Source organism: Solanum lycopersicum, chromosome 11 (assembly GCF_036512215.1).
Source record: "Solanum lycopersicum chromosome 11, SLM_r2.1".
NCBI classification, from domain to species: Eukaryota; Viridiplantae; Streptophyta; class Magnoliopsida; order Solanales; family Solanaceae; genus Solanum; species Solanum lycopersicum.
Genome location: NC_090810.1, coordinates 3508513 through 3535391, shown reverse-complemented (window position 1 = coordinate 3535391; position 26879 = coordinate 3508513). Strand labels below are relative to the sequence as shown.

Below are 26879 nucleotides of genomic sequence, written 5' to 3'. Positions count from 1 at the left end.
TTTGGTTGAACAAAACTTCTAGAATACATTTTCTCTGAGAAAACGAATTGCTTAAATGAGGAGAATGAATTTCCCGATAGATGTAAGAAAAAACAAATTTTATAAGCGACATATGTATTTGTATCCTCACCACCCATTCAACGCTCCCCAACCTCTACCCGTGACCATCTCACACCCACCACCCCAAGGTTCCACTATTCACCTCCCCCCACACCAAAAGTGTTTTGGTAGATTTCATATGTATACCTTTTACATAATATTTTTCGCTAGCTTGCCAAACACCAGAAAATAAAGAAGAAACAATTTATTTTCTCTAGAAAAATATACTTCATTAAAAATATTCACCTTCATACCAAATATACAAATCAAAGTTTATACATTTTGTCTTTGCCTTAAATAGGGTCACAAAATCGTTCGTTAGTGCACTTGACTCGTTAAAACTAGACCATATGACCAGGAAATTACATCCAATGACCTTGAAAATCAATGATCTAAATTTTATGACCCTCGGCGTCAAAATTCAAAAAATTTAAACTTTTGCTTATCGAACAAACATGATAAAAAAAAAAATACAAGACCACTTAGGTCATTCTTGTAAATCATCGGTCTTTATCGAGCACAAAAGTATTGGGCCAAAAATTCAAACAAATTCCACAATGGCCCAATACATTCAGCCCATGTATTTAAAACCCGGCCCAGTTCACCTTTGTAGTAGCTTTTTACTCATTTCTCGGGAAAAAAAAAATAATATTCTTGCTCCCTACTCCAGTGTTCGCTGTTACTATAAATTGATTACCGCGAAGACTCTCTCCCAAAATTTTCTGTAAATTTCTACACACGAAAAAAAAAAAAACGATTTGATTTTTGCAAAATATATTGTTAATTTGTGAAAAATCAATTCTTCATCGCTGCGGATTTGGTTTTCATTCGAAAATACGAATTTATCGATCATCATTTCAGGTCAGAGAGGCTTTTTTTCTGTTTTTTTGTTGATTTGTGATACTATTTTTGTGGTTTTTTTCGTGTAATATTAGCTTACAGTTGATTGTTCTTATTTGCAATGCATACATTGAGCATTTTACTGTATTTTTTGCTTGAGTTGAGGTAGTGCGAAATGATTTGGATTTTTGGATTGAGTTTTGGTTTGCTTGTATGGAGTTGTGTTTATGGATGATAAGCAAATGGATAGGTTATGTGTGATTTGGTTGAGGGAGTTGGTTATAGAAATAGAGCTGATTTTTTTTTGGATAACGAGGAAGGAAGTTGTTGAATTAGGAAGTGTTTAGGTTGTAGTTGTTTTTGTGGATTGGGATGGTATTATGGCATTGTGAAGGTTCCTGTAGCTGTGAAGAATGAGTTGTGTGGATATGTGATTCAACGAGCAGCTGATTTGGCGTTTTGGTTTGCGAAATGGATTTTAACTTTCCTTTTGCGGGAGAAGTGAAGGGGAATGGAGAGTGTTTAGTTTAACAGAATGTAATTATTTTCTATTATAGTGTAGATATGTGATTCAACGAGCACGCAGCTTTTGGCATTTTTGGTTTGTGACATGGATTTTAACTTTCCCTTTGCGGGCAAAGAGGGAAACGGAGAGCGTTTATTCTAACAGAATGTAATTATTGTCTTTTATAATGTGCATATGTGATTCAACGAGCATGCGGATTCGGCGTTTTGGTTTGCCACATGGATTTTGACTTTCCTTCTGTGGGAGAGGCAAAGAGGGAAACAGAGAGTGTTTATTCTAACAGAATGTAATTATTGTCTTTTATAGTGTGGATATGTGATTCAAAGAACAGCTGGTTTGGCGTTTTGGTTTGCGAAATTGAATTTTGACTTTCCTTCTGTGGGAGAGGCAAAGAGGGAAACAGAGAGTGTTTTATTCTAACAGAATGTAATTATTGTCTTTTATAGTGTGGATATGTGATTCAAAGAACAGCTGGTTTGGCGTTTTGGTTTGCGACATGGATATTGACTTTCCTTTTGCGGGAGAGGCAAAGGGGGAAACGGAGAGTGTTTATTCCAACAGAATGTAACTATTGTCTTTTATTGCTTGGATATATGATTCAATGAATTTGGCGTTTTGGTTTGCGACATGGATTTTGACTTTTCTTTTGCGGTAGAGACGAAGGGAGAAATGAGGAGTGTTTAGTCTAACAGAATGTAATTATTGTCTTTTAGCCACAGAAAAGAATTGATATTATTGTCTTCTAGCCACAAAAGAATTGACGTAATTGGTGTTCATCATATGAAGTTAGTGCATTCACATCGCAGCTGGTCCAGTTTATTATTATGCATTTAGTAATTTAATATATTTACAAGTGAAAGTTAAAATATTGGAAAGGGGAGGTGAAGTTTAGGGCGATGAGCTGGTTTTAGAAACTGAATTTTTTGGGATAATGGGGAAGAAGTATGATGTGGAAATGTCTTGCTTGTAGTAATTTTGGTAGATTGGGATGAGTGATATAACATTGTGAAGGTTTCTGTAGCTGCAGAAAAAGGAATAGTGTGGATATGTGATTCTGTGAACAGCTGATTTGGCATTTTGGTTTGCCTCATGGATTTTGTCTTTCCTTTTGCGGAAGGAGAGTGTGTATTCAAACAGAATGTAATTTTATTGTCTTTTAGCCACACAATTTCTTTCTTAAAATATAATTTGTTTATCATCTGAAGTTAGAGCATTCACATTGCAGATGGTCCAGTTTTATTGTTTTGCATTTAGTAATTTAAAATTTTACACCTGAAAGTTGAAATATCGGAGAGGGGAAGTGAAGTTCAGGGTAAATTGAATAGCAGCACGATTTGTAACATAGATACATGATAGTTACTAATAACTGTTGCGGAGCAAATTGGTATAGACTGATAATGACTCCTCAGTCAGATTCAATTCCATCGACTAATAGTCCTTTTTCTGGCTTGCTAGGAGGTGGTTATATTGAGGAAAGAAGAAAATAAAACTGAAATAGATTCATTTGCTGTCTAATTAGTTGATCCAAAAAATTCTCTTGAGTGAAATGCTTATATGATTCCATGTATTTAGTGAATTTTGATCTTTTATTTGGTATATTCTGTTCTATTGGTCAGGCTGGCATTAGGCAGATAATTTCTGGGATATGTTATATGAGCTTTATGCAAAGTAGAAGAAGTTTTTGCTAATGGCTTCAAGAGCAATATTGAGAAGGAAGAGGAACCTCTTTGATTCTACTCCGAAACCTCACACCTTCATTCGAGCTTTTTTGAGCTATGAGAACTGGGGATCATCTAAGGCGTCTAATTCTTGGGATTGGCGCTCTATGGTAACTCATCAACCTCAGAATGCAGATAACAGAAATGAAGGAAGTTCAAGTCCGTCTACCAAAGATGAGTTACTAAAAGTTTGGGGAAAGCATGTCCTACTCAACTCATCTGAAATTCCAGTCTTGGGTTTGAGAGTAGGAAGATGCGGGTCTCTTTCTACTTTGGGGGCCAGATGGATAATACACCAACAACAATATTCGACAGCTGCAGCAGGTCAACCTGATTTTGGTAAAGGAAATGATAAGGATGCAGAACCAGCGGTTAAACAGAAGAAAGAAGCTTCACCAGAAGAATGTGATGAAGCAGTTGAGGATTTAACCATGGCCAAAGCCAAAGCAAAATCCAAACAGCTGCAAGATTCGCAGATCAGTATTAAAGCTGTAGTAAAGAAAATTTGGGCAGTGTTATTAGGGATTGGTCCTGCTTTGAGAGCCGTTGCTTCAATGAGCAGGTTGAAATTATACTTTATTCCTGTACAACAGATAGATAGTGCTCTATACCTTTTTCTTAAGTCACTTTTTCACTTATTCTAGGGAAGACTGGGCAAAGAAGATCCGGCACTGGAAGGATGAATTTAAATCAACAATGCAACACTATTGGTTGGGTACCAAACTGCTTTGGGCTGATGTTAGGATATGTTCGAGGCTCTTGTTGAAAACAGCCAAGGGGAAGAGTCTTTCCAGGAGGGAAAGGCAACAACTAACACGGACAACAGCTGATATTTTTAGGCTGGTTCCTGTTGCAGTGTTTATTATTGTTCCATTTATGGAGCTCTTGTTGCCGGTATTCCTGGCTTTGTTTCCCAACATGCTGCCATCAACCTTCCAAGATAAGATGAAAGAAGAGGCAAGTATTGTGCAAATTATTCCAGCGGCTATTTTCTTTTGTGCTAAAACTTGATTGATGCTTCATTCCTCTCTCTATGTCTGAAGCCAGAATTTGTGACAGATTCCATGTGCGTGCAAAATTATAAGTAAAATAATTTCAAGATAGTAAAACTATGAAATGTTTTTTCTTTGAAATAGGAAAGATATTGATTTACTTTCTTTTTTTATTTCCTTCAAACAAAAACACCCTCTATTATGGCTAGACGTTTCCTTTGATTAGTCATCTCTCACATTATTACTGTTTCCTTTTAATGTTAAACTCCTTTAGTCGCTTAATTTGAAGGATATCTGTGAGGCAATGACACGCTTCGAGAAAACCTTTACCCAGCTACCATTTGCTCTCCCTTTTATGTAGTGTAGATATTCCATGATGTGTGAGATCTTTGTCTCTGTGGAAGCTTATGGATTGGAACACATGTAATACTTTACTTCCTGAAATATCATCTGCATTTTGTCATGATTGCTATCCTTGACAAATTCAATTGGAAGAGGTATAGGCTTTTTGTAATCCAAATCTCTTGGATATAAGTCAGTTCTCAAGATATATGAGTCCTTGGATATAGAAGGAATAGAAAAGGCTTTGTGGTAAAGTTACGGAAAAACATTATATCCTCTTTAGCTCTTTAACATATCAGTGGATCGGCGTAGGGGGCAAAACTTCTCATTTGGTTATTGTATCATGTTAATCTAGATCTTTCTGTTCTTGGTATAGTCAAATCTGCTGCAGGTTATATTATACCTTTAGAGTATCATATATTTCTTTGGTATAATTATTGGGCATTGCCGATCTCTTTATCTTCAGGAAATGCTCAGAAGGGAAACATAAAGGCTAAATTATGTTTCAACTTTTGTAGAGGTTGCCTTGACTTCACTATTCATTTAAGTTAAATTTAATGATCCAATCCCCAGCACCATCCCACGTCTCAAAATCTTAAGTTGCATTCAAGATTTTATAAACAAATGCAAATATCCAAAGTCTGTTCCCCCTAGTGGAAGCAAAAGCTTTAATTTCACACATGATTGTACTGATAGTTGTTGCCCTCTTGTATTTTTTTTTTGCCTTGCAAGTTGAAGGATATGAGTATTATCTTGAAAGTTTAGGAAGCCGTAATTGCAACTTCAAATTAGTTAGCGTCTGTTTGATAGGCTTGTATATAGATATGTCTGCTCGTGGAAGTTTGTAACAGGGAAATCCAGTTATAGGTGTTTGGACAATATTTGGTTGTGCCATGTTGAAGTTAAAAAATGAGTGTTTGGAGGTTGTTTAGTGTCTTCAACTAACAGTTGGTGCCTCTGGTCGGTTGGATGTAATTTTGTAGGCTTTTTGTTTCCCTTGAACTCTGTGTATGCATGTACTTATTGTGTTTCAATTGCTCAAAATTTAGGAGGCTCTGAAAAGGAAGCTGAATGCTAGGATTGAATATGCAAAGTTTCTACAAGAAACAGTCAAAGAGATGGCAAAGGAAGTTAAAAACTCTCGAAGCGGAGAACTAAAGAATACAGCTGAGGATCTTGATGAATTCATGAATAAGGTAAAATATTTTTTTGTTACTTCTCTTTTGGCTTTTCTTTCATCTGTGTTTTTCTGCAGTTGGCAAATTTCAAATTATAAAACCAAAGAGCTCTTATTTCTGCTCTTTCCCCTCCCTTTCCTATCTAACTACTATAAATGTAAATGTTCATATGATTCGATTTCAAAAATAAAATAAAATGTAAATGTTCATATCACAATTGACCAGGTCAGAAGGGGTGCTAGTGTATCTAATGAGGAAATTTTAGGATTCGCCAAGCTTTTCAATGATGAGCTCACACTGGATAATATCAGCAGGTTTCTGCCTAATTACACTTTCTTGGTTTTGTTCTTACTAAATGGTAATATTCTTGCATATATTGCTGATGGTCAAAATATTGTAGTGCATTGCTAAATACTCATTAAATGCAGACCGAGGTTGGTGAATATGTGCAAATATATGGGTATTAACCCCTTTGGAACTGATGCATACTTGCGCTTCATGCTTAGAAAGAGGCTCCAAAAGTAAGTCTCATTATTTTCATTTTGAGTTAACTTTAGCATAATATTTTATATATCCTTTTCTCTCCAAATTATGTTCTTTATCTTTCTTCTTCAACAAATATTTTGCTCTATTTTCTTTTTACTTCTGAATAACTCAAGCCTAAATAGTTTTTCTATCTTTTCTTCCTTCAGTTGTGCCTTTTTTTCCTGAATTATAAATTGGTCTTCACTATTATGGGTTTTGATTTAGAGTCAACTTGTGTCTAGCCGCCCTCTCCAAATTATGTTTTTTCCCCTTCTTCAACAAATATTTAGTCAGCTGATCTGTATTTCCCTTTTAAATATAATAACTCAAGCCTAAATAGTTCATTTATCTTTTTCTTCTTCAGTCTGCCTTTTTTATCTTAGAAATAAACTAATCTTCACTAGTATGGTCAAGTTGTCTAAGAAATGGTTTTCATTCTTATGGTCATTTCATATAGACATAATATATAAATGCACCCTTTAACTTGGCTTCAACTGACATCTATGCCTTTCAACTTTGGTTGTGCATAAATAGACACTAAAATTTGTTTTAAGGTTGAACAGTTAGCCACATCCATCCAACATGACAATTCGCCTGGGATCAAATTGGTTTGTATTATGTCATGTCGGACGCGTGTGTCTACTTGTTCGGTTTGTATTATGTCATGTCGGACGCGTGCGTCAACTTTATAGAAGTTTACGTGCTTACTTGTGCACATCCAAAGTTGAAGGGCATAGATGCCAACTGAGGCCAAGTTAAAAGGGACATATTTATGTAAGATGCCTTTCATATAAAGTAGCTTTCATGCGTTACAAAGTCCTGTTAAGAGAATAGAGTCCCTATATTTCCAGGTAACAACAATCCCGTGTCAGATTAGGAGAACAGGTGTTCTTCTGTCTTGGGGGAGCTGCATTGGGTGGTAACAGGGAATCAGCAGAAAAAGGCATAGGGAGTGACAGAAGCAGAAAAAATACAGTTGTAGTCAGAACAGTTGAGCAATATATTGAGAGCATGCAAGACCTGTGATATGCGGGCAATTTGCATCCTCTCACCATAAAAGCTCTAGTTTTGTTGCTTTCTTTGTGCTAGATTTCCACTTGATCTTTGTGTATAAGTCTTCAGTTTGGAGATGGGTTAATATGTTGTGATGAATGTGCTGTAGAAGCAGAATTTTCCCTCATAACAGAACCTTGCTGCTTTTGTAGGATCAAGAACGATGACAAGATGATTCAAGCAGAGGGTGTTGAGTCCCTTTCAGAGGACGAGCTCCGTCAAGCCTGTCGAGAACGAGGCTTACTTGGATTACTCTCAGTAGAAGAAATGCGACAGCAGGTATGCTTTGATATTTTGTTAGTCTTGTGTAAACCTTTTACTTGGGAAAATTAACTACCTACATCTCGAGATTTGGTGCATTTATTCTTACCTGGTGCATAGTGGGTTGAACCTTATTTTTGCATCTTTTGGTGTCTTTATTTTTGCAACTCTGGTGTATCCTCTAGAAACTACTGGATTTGGTCATACTAGTTTAGATTTTGTAGTCAGTATAGTAATTTGAAACTACTAATGGGACACTTGATATGCTCTCTATTACTTTTGAAGTACTCTTTGGCTTTGGTAAATTCAAAATTGACAAGTATTTATCCAGAGAACTGTGTGTTATTCCGAGTGTTCTGATACGACTCTATCCCGAATTTTCTTTTTGTAAAATTAGGTAAATCTTTATTGGAGTGCTGGAAAAGTTAGACCTCATAGATGCATACAAAAAGTAAAGAAACCTACTTCAAAGCCTAATTCTCTACAAAGAGCCTCTTGTCATCAGTAGTGACTAGAGAGTATCACACCTACTCCAGAACTTCATGTAAAACAAAAAAGTTTCACCAATTATACAAAAGTATTTTCAGTCTCTCAAACAATATTCTGTTCCTTTCTCTTCAAATTCTTCTTGAAAAAGTTATTTGATGCTCTTGAAAGCAAGGGACGCATCTCTTGGTGCTTTTGAATTTATTTTTTGGTGGGGGCAATTCTTCTCGTAAGACCTCATCTTTGTGCCCTTCCCAATCCTCTTGTTGCTGTCCTATAGGATCCCCTCTCTCTGCTCTATGTGTGTCTGGTCAATTACTGCTGTTTGCTCGCTGGAAGTGCAATGCCTAGTATTCCCCTAAATCTTTTGCTAGCTTGGTATTGCAGCTGGCTTTGACTACAATGTACTCCTTCCTTTCAGCTGCCTGAAATACACCACTAGATTTTGCATCAGTATGTTCAAGTAAATTTTTATGGGATCTAAGGTTTTCCAGAAAATGGCAACCAGGCTGGTATTTGTGCTACAGTTTTTTTTTTTTTTTAAGTCATAAGTTTATTGATGTTTGGGTAATAATCAGCAGTATCCAAGAAATATTTTAAAAAGTAGAAACCTGCAAAAAGAAATGGTTTTTTAGTAATGAAACCCAATCTTCTATGATAAAGGAAACTTCATGGGTGCACCAACCGAAACAAGGAATAAGAGGAACTTCTTAATTGTACAAAATTCATCTCTACTTTCTCAAAAGCTCTCTTATTTCTCTCTCAGCTTAGATAAGTGCTAGCGGAGCAACATCCCATGGCTTGTGGTTTTCTCTTTGTTCTGCAACAATCCCTGCTTAACATTACCTTTTCTGCATTGCCTGTGATCACCCGAAGTATTCCAAGCCATCTTAGGAGTAGTTTGAAGATCGGACCATGTAAGGAAGTGCTTTAAGTACATCAAACAATGGGACCCTGATGGTGTTCATATTATATGCAAGGATCAATTGCCTTGAATGGAGTATATGCCAGAACAGTTAATCTGAGAAAGAGAAGATTGATATGTGGATGCAAATTCGCTGTTGTTTCTGTTTCATTCTTTTTATTTTCTAGAAAGAATATTTAGAACAGTCTAAATATCACCAGCTTGCAGATAGACATGACCTTGGCAAATAAAAGCTAGTATTTATTGTAATGTATTTATTTCACAGAAGTATAGAAGCACAACTGTCTGCATTTCCTTCTCAATCTCCAGTGCTAGCATATTCAGATCCTGATTGTGAACTTCAATATGTTGGCTTCATTGTGATAGTGCAAAAGACTTATTTTGAATTCTTGCATGTTAATATCTTTGTAGTTGCGAGATTGGCTGGACTTATCACTCAACCATTCAGTGCCATCTTCTTTATTAATCCTTTCTAGGTAATTCCGTTCCCCATTTCCAGGATCTTGTAATATAGATGATCAAATAAGCATGTGACTGTGCTGTTTTATTCTTGCAGAGCCTTCACAGTGTCAGGCAAAGTAAAACCAGAGGAAGCTGTTCAAGCTACACTTTCATCACTGCCAGATGAGGTGGTCGACACTGTTCAAGTTACATCTTTGCCATCTGAAGATGCTCTTGCTGAAAAGAAGAGAAAGCTAGAGTTCTTAGAAATGGAGGAAGAGCTCATCAAGGTAAAATTTGCTTCTTCTATTGTGCTGACTGATAGTGTAAATGAAAAATTGATAAGACGAGTTAATGGGAATACACTCATGCAAGTGAATGATATAGTGAACTGAACACTGCTTCTAGTCCGTCTGTCCTTTTAGTCTTCTTTTTGAACTTTATGGGTCATGAAACCTCATCTGCCAGTGTCATATCTCTTTCCTTACTACTAACCAAGTAAAGCATACCACTTTGAAAGGAGCTTTTGCTTTCCATATCTCTTTTCACTTTAAATGTGGATATTACAGTGTCAGATTTCAAATAAATTATGTGACGATGTTAAAGATATCTTATTCCGTAGCATGTGTTGGAGAAGCATCTTTGTGGAACGACAGAACTATGTGCATTTGAGGATTAGCCTCTCATTTTCTAGTCTTTTTTTTGATGCACCGATTAAGCTACAATATGTAGAGAATATTGGGTGTCATAGAGAAATCATACTCTGATATAAATCTACATTTTGGTTTACTGCTTGTATGTGTGTGATTTTCCCATTATTAGTAAAATTATTTACCTTTTCCAAAACTGTCTCTTTAGCCTACTAATTCTAAAGTCGTTGCTCTTAGGAGGAGGAAGAGGAAGAAGAAGAAGAGCAGGCTAAGATGAAAGATAAGCAGAAGGATGTAGCTTTGGAAGAGATGACTCTTGCAACAGCTAAAGAAGCAGAAGAACTAAAAAAAACAAAAACTTTGGATCAACAAGAGCAGCTCTGTGAGCTCAGTCGTGCGATTGCTGTTCTATCATCGGCTTCTGTAAGTACTTGGCCGGAGATTTTCTTTTGTACAATGGATCTTTGCTGATCATGGCCTGCTTTGTTGCTTATTCTTTCAGTCCGTAAGCCTGGAGCGTCATGAGTTTTTGAGACTTGTCAAAAAAGAGGTAACATATCATTTCTTGAACTATTACCGTTGTGAAATATTTTAACATGCCTGATAAGGAATTTAAGCAAAAGGGAACTGTCTTCTTTGATTTCATGCTAAATCTGTTATTTTAGTGTCTTTTGTTGTCTTACTTGAAGAAACTAAACTGGAAAATTTGCTTTCCGAAGTCAGATTATTGTGTTTGTTATTTTTTAAACAATGTGAATGTCTTTCCATTACTTGTAGTTCCGGTTAGAATGGGTTGTTGCAATGCCTACTAGTTCAATATTGTTCACAATAGGACTTTGAATCAATTTCCTTTTTAGAACTTAAATCACAATTAGCTTACGGTAGCTGTGGTTCTGATGTATGAATTTCTCCTGATTACCAATAACTTAGTCATTCTGATGAAATTTTGGGAATGTTCGTCTATGGGATTTCAATTGCCCTCTAATATCTGATACCACCGTACTTTGTTATCTTATGCTTGTTTCAATATTTCGTAGTTGTAATATATTTGCCATTATTGATCTTTAAGATTATATTGAGCATTTTGTTTAGCGCTCTTGTAATAGTACCTGTTAGCCATCAGCATTATGTGCGGTTCAATTCGCACCTTTTGAGGTTATTATGTAGCAATATCGGCAATGGTGCAATCGAAATTTACTGGTCTTGTTATTTTGATCTTTCAGCATCAATCATGTGATTATGTGTCTATATTGATTTTTCTTCTTTCAATTACTCAACGTATTATTTTTTATGGAGAGCTATCTGTTCTAGGATTCTAACTGGGGCAGACCATAAATTACAAAACTAAACAGTAAAGGGCCCTTCTTAGTAAAATCAGTGTACTAGCAGTTGAATCAAAGAGGCCCTGTAAAGGAGAATTGGCCTTGAAAACAAGTCTGGAAAGTAAATATTCCTATGAAGGTGTCATTCTGTCTGGTTGGTGATTTGGAAAGCTTACCTAATTCACGATAAGCTACAAAGAAGAGGTCTTCAGATTTGTTCAAGATGTCTTTTGTGTGAACCTGAGGGTGAAAACAATGAACACTTATTTCTACACTGCAGGACAACTATAAATCTGTGGCACATAATCTTTTGTATTTTGGGAATAACTTGGGCAATACCTAGGTCTACTTTGGCATTGCTGAACAATTAGTGGAGTATTGGGAATAGAGGTGGGGAGGACTGGTGGAAGATCATTCCTGCTTGCATTTGGTGGACAGAGTGGTAGACATTTTGAAGGCACTAGCAGTTCTATCGAGAAAATTAGGATGAATTGTCTTAGCTTGTTCTTTTTTGGTGTAAATAGAATATGTGGGGGGAAGTAAGAGAGTTAGTAACTTAGTATATTAAATTGGAAATGTAGAGTTGTATAGGATTCTGGGCAGGGGTTTAAGCACCTTTCGATGCTTGTAAAGTTTCAACTTAGCACCTTTTCCGGGGGTGGCTAAGTTTTTATTGAATAGAATTATTACTTGTCTGGAACAAAAAAAAGCAGCAGGCATTAAACAGGTTTTGGACAATGTAAAATAATTGGGTGTGTGTTTGGGTACCCAACTTGCTTGCTTTCCTGTTCTTTTAGGTCTACTGCAGTTTTTGATAATTTCTATTATTCAAAGATAAATGAGGTAGGTAAAGAGAATGGAGGATGGTTGTGAAACTTTAAACTTTCATATGTTACATTTTATTTATCCCTTGACTGCTGTCAGTCACCTTGTCCCCTTGCAATCATATTCGTAGTTGCTTTTCTACTGTTCAAAAATTGTTTAAACAGTATAGTGTGTATGTATGCTATACAATGAAAATGCTAGATGTTTCAATGTTGAAGCTGCTTTTGTACCGATAATTGCAGATTGAGTTGTACAACAGCATGGTGGATAAAGGCGGCCCTGAAGGTGAAGAAGAAGTCCGGAAGGCATATAAAGCAGCTAGGGAGGAGGATAATGACCACACTCAAGAAAGGACTGTGGATGATAAAGTTTCTTCAGCACTTATTAATAGGGTAAAGCTGATTTCCTTGGAATATATAGCTTTAGGCTTTAAAATTTCTCACCAATTTTTTGATTTATTGCATTATAGTTGCAAGATTATATGCTTGAATACTCATATTACCTCCTGGCATTACCATTCAACAGGTTGATGTAATGCTCCAAAAACTTGAAAAGGAAATTGATGACGTGGATGCCAAGATTGGTGATCGTTGGCGGTTACTGGATAGGTATGTATGTACAGAAACACTAATAATATGGACTACAAATTGCACTCAAGGCACTATCCAAAAATCTACAAAGAGGCAGTTCTAAGCAATTTGAACACAATCTCTATATTTCACCGGAGTTTAATGACTGCTACTGCCCCACTGTTTACATAAAAGGGATAATAACAAGCTTGCAAGTGAACATTGAGGTTTTATATCCTGATATATACATGTTCCGCTCAGCTTGTTTATTTGAAGTAATTTCAGCATCATCACCTGTGTCAATTTTATAATTGTTCTCACCTACATGTTCTTAATCATGAGGAATTTTTGGGGTTGGGGAGTTCTGGCCATTAGCCACTGATGGCTGTTCTGGGACACAAGCCTGTTGGTATTTATTCTCTCGTAGATAATGTAGTATATGGAGTACCTTATGTTTCAGAAAATTGTGGAGTGGGGTGCAAATATCAGATTAGTAAATCCGGTGGATGTCAATGCATCTGTGCATCCTGTCTCTTTGGTTAATGCAAATATTAAAATCTTTTTTTTATGTGGTTCGGGAATAAACTTGCATCTATTTATATCATAAACGTATTACTTCTTTTATCTTTCTGAACTATCAATCATACAAAAAAGAAAAAATTCCTCCATGGAGAAACTTGTTTATTTTCACCTCATCTTTTTGTAACCCGTGGTGTTTTGCCAGGTTGCTTGCTTTGGAGGAATCTTGTTTAATGTTTCTTCTATATTACTTTCTGCTGCTTTTAGTTTCAACGAAAGTAATATTGGACAATGAAGTAACCCTTTTGCATCTTGCGGCAGGGATTATGATGGAAAAGTCACTCCAGAGGAGGTGGCATCTGCTGCTTCATACCTCAAGGATACATTAGCGAAGGAGGGTATTCAGGAGCTCATAACCAACCTTTCCAAGGACAGAGGTTAGACATGAATAGTTGGATAAGTCTTGTTTCTTTTTTCTGTTAAAACGGGTGTTTTTTCCAACTTAACAACTGTAACAAAACATGGTTATGATCGTACCTCACAATATCTGCTGTATCTTTTTAGGACCTAGGGGGATAAAAGTGATAACCTAGCATAAGAAAGTAGGATTTAGATTGAGATTGAAGTTGGTGATTGCTTGATGAAGTATAAGAGATATTATCAAATAAAAAATAGTAATAATAATACGTACCGCTTTTAATTGAACATAGTTTCCCAGTGAACACCAAACTGGCCAATCATTTAGCTTTTCTCTTAATCCAATGCATATACATTTCGAATTGGAAGGAGCCTGATGGTAGAATCTTTTATAATGAAAAATCAAGTTATAGTACTACTTTTATTACAAAAAGATTGATGCAACATAGTTACGTTGTAGTAGTTTGTAGTCTATTTCTTTCTCTATGATTCAATTTGTTTTATATACATGTTTCTATCATACTGTAACTACTAGTCATAATGGAATGCAGGTTTAGAAAAAACTAAAGAATGTACGTTTGAAAGTTTTATTTTCTACAAGATAACAGTATTGTACTACAGATCAAAAGGAGAATCTGCACATCAATTAGTAATAGATTGGAACGATAGATCACTCAATTAATTAACTCTATACATACACGGAATCATTGCTAGCTTTCACATTTTCTTTTCAAAAAGAAAACAAAAATTTGAGTCCATGTTAAGTGACTTAGGGTTTTGCCCAATATATAACCCATCTTGACCAACCCATATAAAACAAAAATTGTAGAAGGAGACTTTGAATAGCAGCCAGCTCGGTTGAAGGAAGGATATTCTCCAGTTAGTTTCTTGGCTTCAACAGAGTAGTACGATTTTTTGTGTTTTATGAGAGTTCCAATTTTACATGAGAAGCAAAACTCCAAATATATCTGGAGATTAAAATTTCAATTTGACTTGCTTACTATAGTAGCCGTAGAATGAGATATATTAGATCTGGAAACCATGACGACTAGGCTTGGTTTGAATCTTACTGTGAAATGTGAGAATATTGTTTTCATTTTAGAAATGTCAGGTGTCCTTAAAGTTGCGCATAGCCGGGATAGAGGAATTTATTTTTATTTATTAACTTTCCGCAGTTGGTGAGTGTGTTCCTTACTAGTATCATTTTTTTGTGTTTTCATTTGTATATTTAACAGAAGGAAAAATCCTTGTCCAAGATCTGGTGAAGTTAGCCAGTGAAATAGAACATGCTGAAGAGGAGGAGGAAACTACAGAAGAGGAAAAAGCTCAAAAATAAAACCCATACGACGATAGTTTTGATCTGTTTACTGCTAGCCATGTTAGTAACCAACCTTCCATTTTATACTAAACGCGTTGTGCTTGGTACCTCATCCTTCCAGGTATCAACATAAATCCTTATGTGACTGCTTGTAGTCGAATATATATATGCGATTGATAAACTGCACTCAGATTCAATTTCAGAATAGCTAAAATGTGGATGCATATGGCTGTGTCAAACACTTGAATATTCATCTCTACCCTGCCTCACCCTCAGCTTTATATTGTATCTCTACAGTGGAGAACATAGTTACCGGAGTAACTTGAAAAACCGCGATTCGAGTTTTTATCTCTTAAGGTTTACGATCATAAGATTTGTGAAGAGTTTGGTTATGGTTTTTTAATCTTTCAGAAGGAAGTCTGTATGTTCTGTTTCAGTTTTGGGATAAGTGTAGCTTCTTTTTTTTTGACTGTTTTTACAGCAACTTCTATTTGTGAATTCACCTCATCCTGAGTGAACTAATATATTTATCAAATTAATTATATCACTTCTATAAGTAAAACAAAAAAATTTCCTCAGTATGTATTATAGAAATATAATACGTATGCACATAATTGTAACTCAGAACAATTTCTCAATAATTTAGCCAATCGAACATGAAAAAATAATTGGAGAACAGTAAAAATAATTTCCGCTATACACGGAGACATCTTAAATGTATTTTCTTTTTTTAAAAAAGACTTATTGTCAATCACTAAAATTGATATTGTATGATTTTTCGGCTTAAACTTTGGTGAAGTGTCATTTAAAAATAAGTGTGTTTTAGATATAATTCTCTAGTAGTTATTTGATTATTTAAAAAATCTTTTTATTTAAAAAAAGAATAAAATTAAACAACAAAATTAATACCCTTTTTGTAATGTGAAACATTAAATGAAATATTGTTGTTGGATGGATTTTGTCCAATTGACACAAACTAAAATGTACCCAAAAAAGTACAACCAATAATACTCTCTCTTTTCTAAATTTGTGTACCGTTCGAATTTTGAAAATTGAATTTCGATTGAAATTGTTGTTATGATACTAAATTTTGATTAGGACATTTTATCTCTTGTATTTTTTAATAGTATCTATATGTGCCTACATGTACATAAATATATTGCATAATTATAAATAGTAATGTGTTCACGTAGACACATGTATACCTTTAAATACACTATTAATTAATCAGGGTAAAAAGTTCTCCATAAAATTTGATATGGTAACAACAATTTTGATCAAAATTAAAATATTTTTAACGCCTTTTTCCTTATTAATATTAATATGGACATGAAATTTTCAAGTTTATAAATAAAATATTATATATTTACAAGTTACTAGTATAAAAATATTATTGTACAAATCAAGGGGTTAAAAGGTAATTGCAACTATTGGTTCTTCTTTCTCCCGCAAAATGCACTTCAATGGAAAACCTTCAGCTTAGCTACCATTGCCATGGCCACTAAAGTTCAGAGAAATCTCGCAGTTCTGTACAATAAAAGACAATTCTCCGTCGCCGGAGCTTCATACACCGGTACAACCTCCGCGGCGAAGACGGCGGCGGCATCAAAGGTCGGAAATTTAATCGTGGTCGCTTCAATTGCAAAAGCTTTGATAAAGCGAGGAGGAACACGTAACCTAGAAAAGTACGGCGATTTAATTCCCTTATCAGAAAGCCTAGTCCTTCAAGTTCTCCGCCGCAACAATTTGGATGCTGAAAAGAAATTAGACTTCTTCAAATGGTGTTCTCTCAGGCCTAATTTCAAACACTCTACTGAAACATACTCTCAAATGTTCAAATGCATTTGCTATAGTCGCAATCACCGGGAAGATGTTTTTGTATTGTTAAACTCAATGAAGGATGATGAAGTGTTGCTTAATTCGGCCACATTTAAGTTACTACTCGACTCGTTTACTCGAACTGGTAATTTCGATTCAGCTCTTGAGATTTTGGAGTTTGTAGAAGGAGATTTGGCTAACTCTAGTTGTTTAAGTCCTGATGTGTATAATTCTGTACTTATTGCTCTTGTACAAAAGAATCAAGTTAATTTAGCTTTGTCGATTTTTCTTAAATTGTTGGAAACTAATGATGGGAATAGCATTGGGGTTAGTAGTGCCATTGCCTGTAATGAGTTGCTTGTTGGCCTTAAGAGGGGTAATATGAGAGCTGAGTTTAAACAAGTTTTTGATAAGCTTAGGGGAGGGAATGTGTTTCCGTTCGATAGATGGGGGTATAATATATGCATTCATGCGTTCGGGTGTTGGGGGGATTTGTCTAGGTCTTTGAGTCTTTTTAAAGAAATGAAGGAAAGGGGAAGTTGCTTTAGTCCCGACTTGTGTACTTATAATAGCTTGATTCATGTGCTTTGCTTGCTCGGAAAGGTTAAGGATGCTTTTGTTGTGTGGGAGGAATTAAAGGGATCATCGGGGTTGGAACCTGATGCTTATACCTACCGAATCGTTATACAAGGTTGCTCTAAGGCTTACCTGATAAATGATGCGATAAAAGTGTTTACTGAGATGCAGTACAATGGCATACGTCCTGATACTATAGTATATAACTCCCTCTTAGATGGACTACTCAAGGTAAGAAAGTTGACAGATGCATGCAATTTATTCCAGAAAATGATTGAAGATGATGGTGTACGAGCCAGTTGTTGGACCTATAATATTCTTATTGATGGCTTGTTCAAGAATGGGAGGGCTTTGGCTGCTTATACCCTATTTTGTGATTTGAAGAAGAAAAGTAATAATTTCGTGGATGGGGTTAGTTATAGCATTGTCATTTTACATCTTTGTCGAGAAGATAGGCTTGACGAAGCACTGAAGTTGGTGGAAGAGATGGAAGCTAGAGGGTTTACTGTTGATTTGGTTACTATAACTTCTCTTTTGATTGCAATCTACAGGGAGGGACATTGGGACTATACAGAGAGGCTTATGAAGCACATCAGGGATAGCAATTTAGTTCCAATTATTATCAGATGGAAAGACAGTATGGAGGCTACAATGAAAGCTCCACAGAGCAGAGAAAAGGATTTTACACCCATTTTTCCATCCAACCGGAACTTTGGTGATATTCTAGGCCTAGAAAACTTAACAGACGCTGAGACGGATATTGCCCTTGGGGCAGAGGAAGCTGAGATACACTATCAAGAAAGTGATCCGTGGTCATCATCGCCATATATGGACTTGCTGGCTGATAAAGTTAGCTCCCAAAGTAATTCTTCAAGAACGTTCTCTCTTACTGGAGGAAAACGAATAGACACTAAAAGTGCAGATTCTTTTGATATTGACATGGTGAATACCTTCTTGTCGATATTTTTGGCCAAAGGAAAATTGAGCATGGCTTGTAAATTATTTGAAATTTTCACCGACATGGGCGCTGACCCTGTTAGTTATACTTACAATTCTATGATGAGTTCATTTGTCAAGAAGGGATATTTCAATGAAGCATGGGGCGTTTTACAGGAAATGGGCGAGAAAGTTTGCCCTTCTGATGTAGCAACATACAATGTCATAATCCAAGGATTGGGAAAGATGGGAAGGGCTGATCTTGCTGATGCCGTACTAGACAAACTAATGAAGCAGGGAGGTTACCTTGACATTGTAATGTATAACACCTTGATTAATGCCCTCGGGAAGGCTGGCAGAATCGAGGAAGTAAATAAGCTTTTCCAGCAGATGAAAGATAGTGGAATAAATCCAGATGTCGTCACTTACAATACACTAATTGAAGTTCATGCCAAGGCGGGCCAGCTTAAGCAATCTTATAAGTTTTTAAGGATGATGTTGGAAGCAGGTTGTGCGCCGAACCAGGTAACTGATACTACTTTGGACTTTCTGGAGAAGGAGATTGAAAAATTGAGATACCAAAAGGCATCCATGAAACGCCCAAATGTAGATAATCCTTTATGAGAAACAACTGTACACTTCAGGGGAGGGAGTTCAGGTATGATTTTCTTCCATAAAATAGTGCAGTTCAGCATTTGCATATTATTCAACATTGCTTAAAGAGTTGTTCTTCTGGTTTAAAGTGGGCAAAGACTTTGAGCTCTAATCAATCCCATTGCATTCTCAAAAAGCAAATGTTGGTCATCCAGAGTTTATCAACTCATGATTTGTTTATGGAGACTGGAAGTTTATAGCATACAAATGTACTCCTATAGTCCTCATATAAGAACTATAACTGAGATTTGGAAAATCAGTCTCCATGCAGATACGCTTTATTGATAGATTCATAGAAGTCTCCACGAGCAAGCTATCTTTAATCATTGTTCTCTTTTATTAATCTTGAAGGGATGCCAAATACAGCCCTAGAGTTCTCCAGAGATAGTATTATCGTTTTGCTTGGTTAGTAAGATAGACTTTGCCTAACTTGTGGTTTAATGAAGAAACTGAAAACATCATTGCTATCTGAGGGACGAGCTCTGCCTGATAATTGTCCTCATTTTGTTTTCAATTTATGCCTCTTATGTTTTGCAAGCTCTGTGTCTTGACATATTCATTTGAACAAATTCTTATGTTTTTAGGAGGCCCGTGAAGAAGTTGAATTCATAGAACTTGGAGTGTCTAGCTTTGATAGCAAAAGTTAGTCCAACGGCTGAATCTTAGTGGATTGCTTTGAAACTAGAAAGTTAGTCCAATCTGATAGAAACTTGATGATGCACAGATCCGAGCTCTCACAATGACTGTTTCTCATGTTAGTGAATTGCTTTAAAACGTAAGTGTATGTTTGGTGCTCCTGGACAATGAGCTGCTGATGGTCATGGGCTCATGGCCATATTTGAGATTTCACCTCAGGGTAAGAAGGTCAACACACTAGCTATCAATCAGATGAGATGAAAATCATAAGAGACCAGGGTATAATTCCCAGCATTGTTAAAAAACGTTAAGTGACTTCTTCCCGTCTGTGTAAGCATCGGTGAACAGAGTTATCTGGTACATGTACTAGCAGGTGGGATGTATGTGGAGATTATGGTGAGAACATTGTTACTCTTATGACGAAATAGGTATGGCTTTTCTCAGAGAGATAAGACTTCCAATCCAGACGTCATGAAATTGAAGGTCGAAGCAATATCAAGCAGACACTCATCAAACTGCAAGTAAGTGAAGTACATAATTTATATGGAGGTATGTATCAGTTTATTGAACAGTACCTGCTATGAACTTGGTTGAATATCTTAATTTGTTTGTACCATAGAACACATATGTATTTGTGTTGCTTCTTATTTCTACCATACTTGCTAGTTTTCCGAAGAGTCGGATTGTATTTATTCATTCTTTCCCATTAAGCTCTACCTTAAGATTTGCGTACACTTTATCCTTTACAAACCCCACTTTGTAGGACTACCCCGAGTATGTTGTTGATTCTTTACCCCCTCCCCCCCCACACACGTTTGAAGTGGTGGATTTAGAGCTTAAGCCACTTGTTCATAGGCACTCTACTCAAATATGAAATAAATTTAATCTCAAAATTTCATCCCGGGATAGGATATTCAGAACCCCTTTTTAGTATAACATTAGGCAGTGATTGGTACGACGAAAGTCATTTCTTAAAAAATCAAAGATATTATTATGTGATATTTGGCATTTCATATCTTTGTTAGAGATTTTAATGAAACCACTACGTCAACGTTACTAATTCTAGAAGGGGATGTGATGAGTTTAACCTTTGAGTATTTTTCCTAATTGGCTAGTCTTTAGAAAGGAGATTGTTCAATCTAAAAACAGTAAAACCCAAAAAGTCAGTGGAAAAATATAATCAACGTGAAAATGTTCCTTGATTATGAAATTTATATGTAATCAAATGTTAAACTTTTCGAATATCAATATCTGTTAATTTACATCATATGCATAAATAATTAATCTAGAATTCAATAACCTCTTCTTCTTTTCTTTTTTTTTGCTAGATTTTATGATCTGTATACTAACTCTACATGTCTATAGATTAACACATTACACATAGCATTGAATTTCATTTCTCATTTTTCCATTGGCACAAAGTAACGTAGTTCTTTTAATGATTTTTCTGCTTCTTACTGGTGCTCTTTCCACAACTTCGTTTATTAGTGCCAAATTCTCGCTCCTTTTATTATTTCTTTGATAATAGAGTCAGGGGCGGACCCATTGGTAAGCAAGGTGGTTCATTCGAACCCCCTTCGGATAAAAAATTTACAAGGTGAAATTTCTGTATTTATGTGAATATATATATTTGGAACCCTTCAATGATAAGGAAAATGAGATAGCCCAGTAGAATAAGCTCCTCTAAAACAGTGCGTGACGTCCAGGATTTGAATCTCCTGACTAGAACCCCTGAAAATTCTGAATCTGTCGCTGAATAGAGTCACCTCTTTAACAAAAAGCTTGTCATGATTTCTATGGCAATGCCATGCAATGTTTTCGCAGGGAAAAACACCTCAATGACTTGGCCAACACGTTAACAAAGTGGGGCCTACTCGTCAACTCCATAAACTTCCCAGTGGGCCCACTCTCCTTCTTCTTCTTCCTCCTCTTCTTCCCCAACTCCGTCGTATCTCCGCCGTCTTCACTCATCGGAATCACCGGTAGCGGCAGAGCACAACGGCGTCGTCCCTGTCTCTGCTTAATTTCACTCAACTCCATTTCAGGATTAAACTTCACAGGTCCAAACATGAACATTTTTCTCCGAGACTTCGCTGACATAGACGTAAGTCCACTAATATTCACCCTCTCCATTCTACTGTAAAATCGGGCTGAACTGGCCCGATTTTGATTATTCATCGGCGCAGTATTAATATTACTGCGCCGGTGAAACGAATTGGATCGAGAAAACGGAGATAAAGTCTTCTTCTCCTGAATAACATAATCATTTTCATGGCTAATTATCTTTCCACAAAAAATAATATCTGAAAATGTATAATCATCAGAATATTCGTTAAAAAATTCGAAAAAATCTTGTGATGAAGAGGAAATTTTTGGACTTTCATATCCTTCATAATTACTCACATCACATAATGAAATTGTTTCCAAATTTTCTATTTCTTCTTCTTCTTCTTTTTTGTTTATATTTTTTCTCTCCATTAAAATCAACAATATTTCAAGTAAAAAAAATTTGGTAATAATAATAAGTTGTGGACTAATTGAGAAGTGAATGATTATATATATATAAAAAAAAATTGAATAATAACTGTTTGCTCAGTTTTTCTTATTTATATTTTATTTTATTTTTATCTCTCCTTTTTCAATGGAACTTTGGTGGAACGTAACGCCTTCTAGATAAAAAGAAATAGCACAAGTCTAGAAGAATAGAAATTAACGAGTAACATGCATAGATTAGGAAAAAGGATAAATATACCTTCGAATTATCGTAAATAATATGTAGGCATCTTTCATCATATTTTTGAGATATTGGTGTCTCTATCGTCTAGAAATTAGAGTATATGTATCCTTTTTATACTAACGGATATACGAGTGTCATAATCTTATTTATCGATCCGTCATTTGTTAAATATTGATCGGACGGATAAGATTGCGTCATATGTCCATATTTAGTAATCTGTTAGAATGAAGAACATATATACTCTAGTTTTTAGACAAAAAATGCACTAATATTTCAAAAGTATAACGGAGGGTATCCGCGAAACTAAAAGAATAAAAATATTCGTGAATTAACGTAAATTATGTGTAGATACCCTTCGTTATATTTTTGGAATATATGTGCATTAAAAACTAGAGCATATATGTTTTTCATTCCTAACGGAAGACTAAATAGAGATACGTGACACAATCTTATATGTCGATCCGATATTTAATAAATGTGATTGATAAATAAGATTGTGACATGTGTATGTCTGTTAGTATAAAGGATATATATATCCTAGTTTTTGGACGGCGTGGACATCAATGTCTCAAAAGTATAACGGAGGATATCTGTATACCATTTACAATAATTCTAAGCTATATTTATCTTTTTCCCATATAAATATAGAATTTTAACTAAAGTTACTAAAATCCGATCGAGCGAACATAAACTTTTGATTAACTAAATATGAAATTAATTATTGTATGAAAAAATAAATATTTAGAACTTTTTTTTTCAAATTTTATGTTATCACATGATTCTAGTGGGGGTGAAAATTAGAAACTAAAATAGGATTACTTTACTAGAAGAAAAAGACCATGATGGAAATTAATGAAAGAGGTCAAATGAGTGATGTGAAACATATGTATTATGTTAATTTAATCCTAACATCTAGAAGTGTTTGAAAAATAGTCTTTCGTGTCAGTCTAGTATGAAAGTACGATGGAGATTTTGAAATCGAATCTTATTTTTGTTATAGTCATGATTTAAAAAAAAATCATCTGCTTAACATATAAAAAAGAATAAGTTAATATGCACTTCAACACATAATTATATATTATCTAATAGAGATTGGTATACTAATTTATACTTTATTTTCGACGAGAAGATATTTAATGATATACTAGCTACGAAAGTCATTGATCTATATTTTTAACGATATCGGTATTGATAATTATCGTATTTTTTAAAATTTAAAATCTACAAATGAAGTCGATTCAGATAAGACCATCTAATTTATTCAGAAGATGAACATTTTGTGTGACTTAAATTAAATAAGTTAAAATTTAAAATGAATATCCAATATCGAGCAAAGAATTAAATTGACTATTCATTTAGTATTGATAAATATATTTTAACAAGTTGCATTCGTAAAATCAAAATCAATGAAACTTAAATTTCTTTTTTATTTTCGATGTATGCTCTATGAATAGAAGTTATTGAACATAGTAAAATAAGAAATCGAACGATTTTCATACTAATTTTTTCAATTGCAAGTAAATAATTTTTCTAACAATAACATGCCTAATGTAATTTTACAATTACTAGAATATGAAAAGATAATATATATGCATACAAAAGAAAATATTATTTCCAGATAATTAACAAAAAAATATAGTACATAATAATTTGTTGTACATGAAAGAGCGAAGTTTTAACAACAAAAGTATATATTATTAATAAAACAAGCCAAAATCATTGGTGATTAATTTAGTTCAATATCAATAAATAAAAATTAGCGACAAACAAATTTAATAATAAAAATTTCAATTTCCTTGGAAAATCAAAAGGAAACAAAAACTCGAAGATGATAATACTTATTCACCAAATTAGGAGTTTAATTCTTTAAAGGATAACTTTCACATATGACAAATATAAAATTTTTAATTTTATGCGATGAAATTTTTTTGCAACATTTCGTAGTAAAACTATGATTTGCTACGAATGAATCGTTGTTTGGTGAATTATATAATTAGTATATTTCTACAGTGCAGAAGAAATGTGTAAAGTAAAGGGAAAAGAGAATACATCTATTTATAAACTACGGATGAATCGGTATTTGATGAATTGTATAAAGTAAAGAGAAAAGAGAAAACATATGATTGTATATTTATATAGTGAAGATTCGTCCTTATTTTGGATGTATGATTCTGTATATATACATTATACAAACATATTACAATTTATGTATGTGTGTAAGTTTGTGCAATTGTATATGTTTAAATGAACATTATACAAAAGTATCTTTATACAAAACTTATATAAATTAATTATATAAGTTGTGTATGTATAAAACGAGAAAGAGAGCAAGACAGCAGAAAATTAGGCAGAGAAATATTTGTGTTGCATAATCATAAGTATATATGACAAAGATATATGTATTTGTATGCATATAGCCAATTTTCTCTCGCTTTATACAATTTTCCCTCTATTATATAAAGCGTGAGAGGCGAGCGACTAGGAGCAAGCGAGAGAGGGAGAGAGGCGACTGACAAATAATTTACTATGAAACACAAAGAAATCAAATGATATCTGCTATATTTATTTTACATTATTAATTTGTTGTCCCTTCTTTAGATGATTATTCAATTAGTAATAAGTATCTTAAAATATCATTCTTTTTCTCAATTTTAGTTTACTTCAACAACAAAAAAAGATTATGAAGTAATAATGATTTAAATGAGGCATTTAGGATATATGTTCAATTCATACCAAATAGAACACATAGAAAGTTTTTATAAATAATTAACAAATCAAAGGTACACCAATTTGCAAAAATGACTCTAATCCAAGTTAATCTTTTTTAAGTCAAAAGAACTTTATTTTTTTTTTAAAAAAAATGAATTAAAATAAGTTTTAGCAATTAATAAATTATTTACACACAATACAAATTTCGAAACGTATTTTATAACACCATTTACATGATTTTATCTTAATATTTAGGTGATTTGTTTTAATATATACATACACACTCATTATATGAACATTAATTTTAGAAAACATAAAAGATAATTAATTAATTAGTTATTGTTTTATTGATAATGTTTTTAGAAACAATCCGTATTTGGTAAGGTAATAGACATTTATTAAATTCATATTACAATTTCTACTTATCATAATTGTATACTTATTCGAAGTTAAAGACAAATAAATAGTAATAATAATTTAATTCAATAATACACATTCTGTTTCAAATTCTTCTTTAGGAATGCTAAATTGAAGATTGATACGTCTAATTTCTAAATAAGGTTAATTTATACAATAGTTTTCTGTTCTTTTTATATTTTTCAATTCATAAATTATACGATCGATTGTAAAGTTTTGTCATTCGTGTATTTTTAATAAATTCATACTTTATAAATAGATAGCCTTTAGTTTTCTATGATAGAGTGTATAATAATATAAATACTTATTTCCCATTCAAAACGATTTATTCTCTGAAACGGGTTGATTTGTAAATGCATTCGATCCACAAATAACTCTATTTGTTATATTTTGCTTGAGATCTTGATTAATATAATCTTTCAAATTTTTTTATCACGTATTTTAATGAAAACTCATATTAAAAATTGATTGAGTTTAAACATTCAATCACTATATATATATATATAACGAATTGTCATTTAGAACTGATAAAAAAAATGCTAACATACGACATAGATAAAATGTTTTTTGATCTTAACGACAAATGATCATCACACACCTATTTATAATTTTTACATCATCAACAAAAAAAATCCATACATATAATCAAGAGACTTCATATAAAAAATAATAGGAAAAATTGTATATAATAGCAAACTAATAACCTAAAATAAATGGAGTAAATAGGATTTGATTTAATTGTGCTCCATAGCAAACGTTTGCAAAAAAGTGTCAGACACTTCTCTCCCAAATATCTCGCTCGCCACTCTCCCCAGTCTCTCGCTCGCTTCCTCACTTTTTATACAAACACAAGTGTATAAAGATTATTTCTAATTGTATAAAACAGAAAAAATTATATAAATACATATATTTTCGTTTCCCTCTCTCCCCTTTTTAAGATCTCGCTCGTCACTCTCCCAAATATCGCTCGCCACCCTCGCCTTTCTCACTTATACAAACATAAGCGAAATGTATAAATTGTGTTCCTGTTTGTATAAAACGTGAGAAAATTGTATATACACATGCAAGTACATATATTTTCTTCCTATACACTTAATTATACAATAAAAATAATCCCCTGCCCAGTTTCTTTTGTCTTTCTCTCTTTCTCGTTTTATACAATTTTCAAATTATATCTAATTTATCTCTTTCTCGTTTTGTACAATTCGATTCAATTGTATATTCCTTGCCAAGTCTCTTTTGTCTTTCTCTCTTTCTCATTTCATACAAATTCAAATTGTATATAATTGTTGTATACACTTATAATAATACAATTCATTTTATACACTTCGTTTTTATACAGCTCTTTGCCCAAGTGTGTTTCTCTTTCTTGTTTTATACACTTCGTTTT

General features: G+C 34.1%; 2 protein-coding genes across 4 annotated transcripts; both read left to right on the top strand.

Moving 5' to 3' along the window:
• The first annotated feature begins 714 nt into the window (after positions 1–714).
• On the top strand, positions 715–15259 carry LOC101252646 (uncharacterized). Of its 3 annotated transcripts, none has more exons than XR_738350.4 (16): positions 715–960; positions 3082–3745; positions 3828–4140; positions 5567–5713; positions 5921–6009; positions 6124–6216; positions 7426–7552; positions 9357–9421; positions 9502–9676; positions 10274–10459; positions 10539–10586; positions 12426–12575; positions 12709–12791; positions 13593–13708; positions 14924–15127; positions 15210–15259. XR_738350.4 is itself a non-coding variant. In XM_004250036.5 (15 exons), exons 2-15 carry the CDS (start codon positions 3153–3155, stop codon positions 15022–15024), a joined length of 2286 nt encoding a protein of 761 aa, XP_004250084.1. In that variant the 5' UTR covers positions 715–960; positions 3082–3152; the 3' UTR covers positions 15025–15230. The 3 variants fall into 3 exon arrangements, 1 of the variants encoding a protein (XP_004250084.1); XR_738349.4 differs by having other exon boundaries at positions 15198–15230; XM_004250036.5 differs by having other exon boundaries at positions 14924–15230.
• A 1125-nt stretch (positions 15260–16384) lies between these two features.
• On the top strand, positions 16385–20358 carry LOC101257922 (pentatricopeptide repeat-containing protein At4g01570). The gene is made up of 2 exons (XM_004250459.4): positions 16385–18994; positions 19575–20358. Exon 1 carries the CDS (start codon positions 16501–16503, stop codon positions 18958–18960), a length of 2460 nt encoding a protein of 819 aa, XP_004250507.1. The 5' UTR covers positions 16385–16500; the 3' UTR covers positions 18961–18994; positions 19575–20358.
• Positions 20359–26879: the final 6521 nt, after the last annotated feature.